Raw genomic sequence first — 7543 nt, forward strand, 5'->3', positions numbered from 1 at the left:
CTTATGCCCCCTGTATTTTAAGGAAGAATGTATTCACAAAGAAAAATGGTGTCTTTAAAAAGGTTGGATTTTCCTAAATTTTTCAAATTAAGGTATTAAGACCAAATTCCAAAAGATATTTTTTATTCCTTTTTAAAAAAAATCAAATCAAATCAAATAATTTCTTTGGTGAAACCATGCATCAATAAATAGATTTTACTAGTTCTGATTGAGGATCACCCAACTCTAAAGTGCCCACACATGACTTTACACCACCGACACCACAACTCTGGTTTCATCTACTGACTTGGCAAATATTGTTTTACTTAAATCAGATTAAATGCCGAAAAAATGCACCTTTTGCAAAAACAAAAGCTTTGACAAAAACTCTGGTAGTTTGAATGCAAAAGACCGTTGGAATTGTCTCCAAAAACTCCAAATATGTTTTACATTCTGTATTATTGGCCTTCAAAAAGATACTACAATAAAGTAAACAGGAATGGTAACAAACAGTTGAGAATGACAATATGACAAAATGATCTGATCTTCTTCCGTTTACATAACCACATTTGAGAATGTGAGCGGTTGCATACCTGTAGCATAGGACTGGCCATGTCCATCCCCCTCACCTGGCTCTCCAGGTAATCAAGCATGTGATTGCTGTTGGCAGGGGTGTGGTTGCCATGGCTGGGAGGGGGCATGCTGTAAGCTGAAGAATGAGGGGGAGGGAGGGGAAGTGGCTGCATTGAGATGCTCTTTCCTGAAACAGATCCTGGAAGGACAAAAACAAAAATGTAGGGATTAATACCACGTACAATCTGAAGGTATTAAAGCCACAGTGTACTCACAGTATGTGTGTATATAAATTTCCATACCCATGCTAAAGTTGACTAAAATGAGGAATAAAAAAAACATACATACCCCTATGTTAAATTCCCATAGAGGCAGGCAAATTATATTTTTAAAGACCAGTTGTTTCATAGATACAGGATACTATCCATCCTGATAAAATTCACTTGGCCTTTGGAATAAAAAAAACAAACATCATCACATACCCTTCACCATACATAGATATTGGCATGGGGAACTTCACATAAGATCAGCTCTCAATGCAAATCAAACCAGCTATTAAGCTAACTGAAATAACATCATGCCAGTCTCTATGTATGGTGAAGGGTATGTGATGATGGGGGGGCTATTTTAATTCCAAAGGCCAAGGGAACTTTATCAGGATGGATAGTAACCTGGATCCATGAAATAACTGGTCCTTTAAAAATTAAAATCTGCCTGCCTCTATGGGAATTTAACATAGGGGTGTGTATACTTATGCCCCCTGTATTTCACGGGAAAACATTTATTTATTTACAATACATTATTCATTCACAAAGAAAATTGGTGTCCTTAAAGGTTGGATTACTTTAAAATTAAGGCATCAAGATCAATTTCCAAAGATGTTTTTTCAACTTTAGTATGGGTGTGTAAACTTATGAGCACAACTGGATGTGTGTACCTTGGTAGAGAAGTGGGTTCATCTGGGATGAGGCGTTGCTCATTGGTCCATACACCGGCTGTCCTCCAAACCAGGGAGCCATGGCCCTCTGAGCGTCCTTCATCATACGATGCTGCATCACCGCTGAAAGAAGGGAACGGCACATTCATTTATACTTACCAATAAAAGAAGGTCTTCCCTGTGTATACAGGCTGTTTATCTGCATGGCGGCTGACAAGTTTTGAAGGACTTTTGATTTATTAACAAATGTGGTATACTTTACACCAAATGATTTACAAAGCATATTATAAGAATTCAGAGTGATTGTGTACCTGCCAGGTAACACTGATCTTGGTTTATACCAGAACATTATGAAAATCAATTTGTGAATTCAAGTTGGGTAACCCATTAAAATGCACATTTTAGGATTGCAGTGCATAGTAGAAACGGTTTTAAACTTTTAAATAATTAATAAGTTCACAATTTTTTTTAAGTCTGTCTCAAAACAATACTCACATGCCCATTATTAGTGTACATTAGGAGAGTTATTGGTTACTGTAATTATTTCCCGTCCATCCTAGCTGGGATAGGATCCCTTCCAAACATGATTTCAAAGTATGTGATGGGACATAAATTGCGCATTGTGCGTGTCTATTGCATCATATTTTCTAGACGTTTTCCTAATTTTTTCTTCTTCTTTTCTTCTTGAATTTTGGGGAATTTTTAAAGCACCAACAAGGACAGTTTTCTAAATGGGGTTCAGCATTCTACCTTTTTCAGGACAGCAGCATTGCTGTGGACAACAGGGACAGCGAACATAGCAGCAGCATTTCTGAGGGCAGCACTGACAGCAGCATATACAGAAGAGGAGGATCAGCAGGAGGGCTCCGATGATAATGCCCAACGCTGTTAGCCAGCCTGGAGAGGAATAAGAGAAACGGTTATTGTGGTGTGTCCAAAGACAGAAAACTTGTATATGATATTTCTGACACTTATTTTATTAAAGCTCCAATAAGCAACATTTAATGCTACACACACTTAGGTTTACACAGATCAACAGTAGATGTTGTGGAAATTCACTATTTGGAGCAACAATAAAATCAGTGAGTATATGCTTCACCATACATATATTTTCTTTTTGTTTCTTACCGTAAACAATGAGATTGACTTCTTCGTCAGAGTCTCCAGAGGTGTCTCCAGCAGCATCGACAGTGCAAAAGTAGACCCCGTTGTCCCACCACATCACCTCGCTGATCACCAGATCTGCCTCTGCACACGCACAATTTAACAGCGGTCAAGTTTTTAAAAATGACATTATCTCCTTTTACTGAGACAGAGCCACAATTTTAAAAAGAAAAGGCATTTTCTTTCATTTATTTTGTCAATTATTAATTACATGTTTGGTCTAAAAAATGTCAAAAAATACTGAAAAGGCTTGTCACTATTTCTCAGAGACCAAAGTGAGTCAAATTATTTCTATGACCTACAGTCCAAAACACATTCACTTAATAGAATATTGGCAATAATTTATCCACAAACAGTAATTTTTTGGACATTTAAAAATAAGTATGTAAATGAGTAATCGGTTATCAAAATTGTTACAGATTCAGTTTGTCAATCCACTAATTGGTTAGTAAGGGGATCTTCAACATGGGGTCTGCGACCCATAGTGGGTTGTCAGAGTTACCATGGGGTGGGGTGGGCTACTTGTTACTTTTTTGAAAGCTTTATATTTTCATAATTTTAAATGCCTGTAAATATACATTCATATTAAACACTGCATACACATATCTATTTAACAATAAGACATGGCGTATAAATAATGTATGAATATCCCTCCACCCGGTTTAATATGCAGCTCGGTTTTATATAATATGTAGTAGTCTCTTTCAGTTGAGGGGTCCTTGGCCTAAAAAACGTTGAAGACCCCTGGATCAGTCGACTAATCATTTCAGCTCTGTTATGACGTTTGAACAGGCAAAATAAAAGGTGAAGCAAAGAATGAGGAGGATATGAGTGTTGAGTTCTTTGGTTCTCAAAACTACATTTTGTAGAAAAATGTATCTTATTCTCGTCACAACTGACGCCGTGCTGGGTGGAACCACAGTGTTTGCATGAACTCACTGTTCTGGATGGAGATCTTGCGTTCACGGTATTCTGGTCCCAGCGTCGGCTCGCTGCTTCCTGACTTCTGGATCACTATGCGCAGCGTCCGCTGACTGTCTGGACAGCCATTCGTTGGGTCCTGTCCCGTCTGTAGTGCAGACTGGTACGCTGCAAAACCAGGAGCAAAGTTTCCATTAGCACAATGGATGAAAATCTTTCCCATGGTTGGTAACCATATCTACGCGTTCTATTTATACACTGTATGCTTGGTCAACTCATCACTTTGTTACAAACTGAAATATCTCTTTCTCTACATATGTATATATATGAGTTTAATTATTTAATTAGAGACATTAATGGTTTGCTGAGGATGAATCCTACTGACACTCATCAAGTCAAAATTTTAGTTTGTCCAATATGCCAACATGCAAAATAGGCTTGTGTTAGCATATAGCTCAAAGCACCACTGTGCCTAAGTAAAGCCTCACATAGTTGCTAGCATGGCTTTAGACTCTTAGTCATATAAATATGATAAAATGTTGTCAATATGTTCATCAACAATGCAAAAATGTTTAATCTGTTCAATTTCAACACGTAGCTCTGTTCTTTGTAAAAACACGTAAGTGCTGTAGCACAACTAGCAGGAGACAAGTTATAATTGAGGTACGTTTGGAGACACTACCTTATTTAAATCATTAAATTGATAGCCTAAATATTTTTGTTTTATCTTTTTTCTGTGTTGTAGTTTGTAGACGGTCCCTATGATCTCTAATTGTCTCAACACAGGAACTGAACACAGCTGAATTAACACAATTTTCATGCATTTCTTTCACATCTACATTTTGAACATGTTTAGAGGCTAAAAACAAATTTAAAACTTGCCCTGTTTAAGCCTGTTGAGCCTGTTGGGTGCCAACTCTAGCAGGAGGATAACACGGTGTAGACAGCACTGATTGGTTTCATTTTTCTTTCTAGAGCAATGTTTCCCAAACTTAGGGTCGGAACCCAAAATGGGTCGCAGATCCGTTTTATTGGGTCGCCAATTGGCAGAGTAAAATGCATATCAATCTTATGTGAATGAGCGTTCTTTTTTGCTACACTGGTCTGTTCAGCTCAAATGCTGTGGTTTTTTTTTCTCTCTCTCTCTTCTCTTATCCTAGGAGGGGATAAAAAAAATGAGTTGAGAAAGGGGTGAGACACAGAAAGGTGAATAGAGACCTTTTCTGTTTTTGTTTACTTTTATAATGGAATAAATATACTTCATATACATTTAAATTCATGGTTTGTTCTGTCTTTTGTCCACAGTTAAAAAATGTAGATGTTACAATGATTCATGGTGTATTTTTGTAAATTTGGGTCCCGGGGAGCGACCGCATTTCTCTTTTGGGTCTTGAGCTGAAAAAGTTTGGGAACCACTGCTCTAGAGACAGCGCTAAACATTTACAACCAACAGAGATACGTGTCGGAATTGACCGGAATTCTCCTTTAAGGTGAGCACATGATTTTATTTCCAAAATGGCTTATCAGTTTAATGTTATAGCTTTTTTAACTAGGCCTACTTTTGGTTATTTTGATTTAATATCCAAATTTTATTGTTGTTATTATTGGATTTTATTTCACTGCATGGAATGTCATGACATGTTTTTGTTCCTGGTTCAACCATGTGAAACACGCAACTTTGCTTTGGAAAGTGCTGTATAAATAAAGATTATTATTATATGTTGTGAAATGAACTGTGTCCTACACATTAGGGATGTGCTAAAAGATACGTGTAAAATTAATCTTTGTATATGTAAATATTGTATCATATGTGCAGGGCAGTGCAAAAGGTTCATAAGGACCATGTGCTTATTATTGCCTACACCTCCCATACACACCTTCTTTAGATAAGGCTAACTACATATGGGAAATAAGAGGTTTTGGTAACGTTCAGAGACAACATGAGACTATTTATATAAACATAAAGCCTCTGTTTTATGTCAGCAGTACAGCTCAGGGAGAAATATTTAGGCTACTGTGATTTTCTCTCCATTACGCTCTATAGCGGTGGGGGTGGGTTGGTTGTTACCTGCAGAGTAGTAATCCAGCACAGGGTCGTTGCAGAAGGACTTGTACTTCCAGGTGACCAGAACATTTTGGAGGTTTGCGGAGGTGGAGTAGTCACACCGCAGAATCACAGAGGCAAACAGAGCTCTGCTGTACTGCTTCTGAGGAACAATCACCTGAACGCACACTGCCACTGTTGGGAGGGACAACAAACAGATTGTTACAAGCAGCTAGGCCTAGTTTGTGTATTTGCATTCCAAAGAATAAATCCAATACCTTGTGTGCTGGAAATGAAGCTGGTAATTTAGAGTGTTGTCAAAAGTCAAGGAAGAAAAGTGTGTTCAAACTGAAACAATGTGTGTGTGAGTTTCTCTCAACCAAGAAGTTCATTTCATAAGTGGCAGAACCAGAAAAACAGGTGTCACAGACGGAGGCACAGGAAACTATTCAAAAACTGGAATGAAACCTGTTGACTTAATCTGTCCCTAAATATGGACAGCTCACATTGACTCTCAAAACCTCTTAAAAGTGAAGTCCTTCGAACAATAAAAACAATATTTGATAATATATTTTTTAAACATAGCCTACACTTCAGCTCTGCACAAATACTTTTGTTGCTGACAGTAGCCTAGCCACTGTAAGCTATCTCTGTGTCACATAAACACACCGTCATGTGATCGATACCTCCAGTTGGGTTAGTTTCAGTCGAGATTTTTACAAACTTTCATTTTATAAACCGGTTTAATCGACTTTTTTTTAAAGCAACACGAGTCCAATATGTTAAGAAATGGAAACTACCTTTCAGAAGTGACAGCAGGAGAACGGCAGCAGCTAATCTCCCCATGGTGACGAAAACTACAACAACCGCGGGCTGCGAATAATGAGTGCCAAACAAAACTCCTCGAATGACACAAATAAATGAATAAATAGGCCTACAAATGAGAAAGAAAAGAACAAAAAGCCTCTATTCGTTAACGTTCAACTAAAACTCCGCCGTTCATTGTGTCGTCGTGAACAGTGCGCGTGCGGTGACTACCTGAGCCTGCAGTCATCTCCGGACACGCCCCGAAACAGGTGAATTCATCCCAACTGTGACGTAACAGAAACCACCTCCAAAACAAGAGGTAATGCTACTTTATCAATACAAACATATCATATTTAAACATGTTAGTCTTATAGGGATTCGTATTGTAAACACGTGTGTCTCTGGTGCATTAGACCTAGCGTACTGAGTTTATTTCCATAGAGGTAATAGTACAATTTCAGTACAAATATTGACATAATTTGCTCGGGTGCATTTGAGAAAATAGTTTTTCAGACGTCCTAAATCCTAAAGAGCAAATGTTATTTTTCCAAAAGCTAATGGTAGGCCTATTTAAAATGGATTTAATGACATAATTGACAGAAAGTAAAAAAAAAATAGGACTATTGAAATCATAGGAAATATTGTTGGATTTTTAAAATTTCATTTCCGAAAACTTTCCTTGAATAAATAAAGGCCATTACCACAACTGATGATGAAATGAAATTTTGATATATATATTTATATATTCAAAACAAACACAAGACATAAAAAGATACAATAATGCCATTAGTTAAGAAAAGGCCATAAAAGGGATTTTTGTAAAAAGAGACTCATAAGAGTGGATACTGACACCTTGCAATGCGACAATATCCAACACAATTCTTCTTCTTATTATTTTATTATTACAATATCAATACTTTTTAATGTTCTGGCAAAGGAAAATACCTTTCTAAGTATACGACATAACAACAGACTATGTCACTCGGGTTTTCTACACTCATTCATTGCTCAGGTGTAACTCTGATCTAGCACCACGAGATGTCAGCCTAACCTTGTTTTTAATTTGAGCTGGACATTCATTGTTCTGTGTTTTTTGTTTTGGTTGGACTCTTGAATTC

General features: G+C 37.3%; 1 protein-coding gene across 1 annotated transcript in view; it reads right to left on the reverse strand.

Moving 5' to 3' along the window:
* Positions 1 to 6687, reverse strand: part of ildr1a (immunoglobulin-like domain containing receptor 1a) — a 9231-nt gene extending 2544 nt beyond the window's left edge. The window contains exons 1-7 of the mRNA XM_032501321.1: positions 6419 to 6687; positions 5643 to 5813; positions 3593 to 3742; positions 2618 to 2737; positions 2240 to 2386; positions 1490 to 1612; positions 573 to 751 (exon numbers count right to left, since the gene is read on the reverse strand). Of these exons, the coding sequence (XP_032357212.1) occupies positions 573 to 751; positions 1490 to 1612; positions 2240 to 2386; positions 2618 to 2737; positions 3593 to 3742; positions 5643 to 5813; positions 6419 to 6464 (936 nt within the window). The 5' untranslated portion in view covers positions 6465 to 6687. The remainder of the gene's footprint in view (positions 1 to 572; positions 752 to 1489; positions 1613 to 2239; positions 2387 to 2617; positions 2738 to 3592; positions 3743 to 5642; positions 5814 to 6418) is intronic.
* Positions 6688 to 7543: the final 856 nt, after the last annotated feature.

The sequence above is a fragment of the Etheostoma spectabile genome, chromosome 1, assembly GCF_008692095.1.
Source record: "Etheostoma spectabile isolate EspeVRDwgs_2016 chromosome 1, UIUC_Espe_1.0, whole genome shotgun sequence".
Lineage (NCBI taxonomy): Eukaryota > Metazoa > Chordata > Actinopteri > Perciformes > Percidae > Etheostoma > Etheostoma spectabile.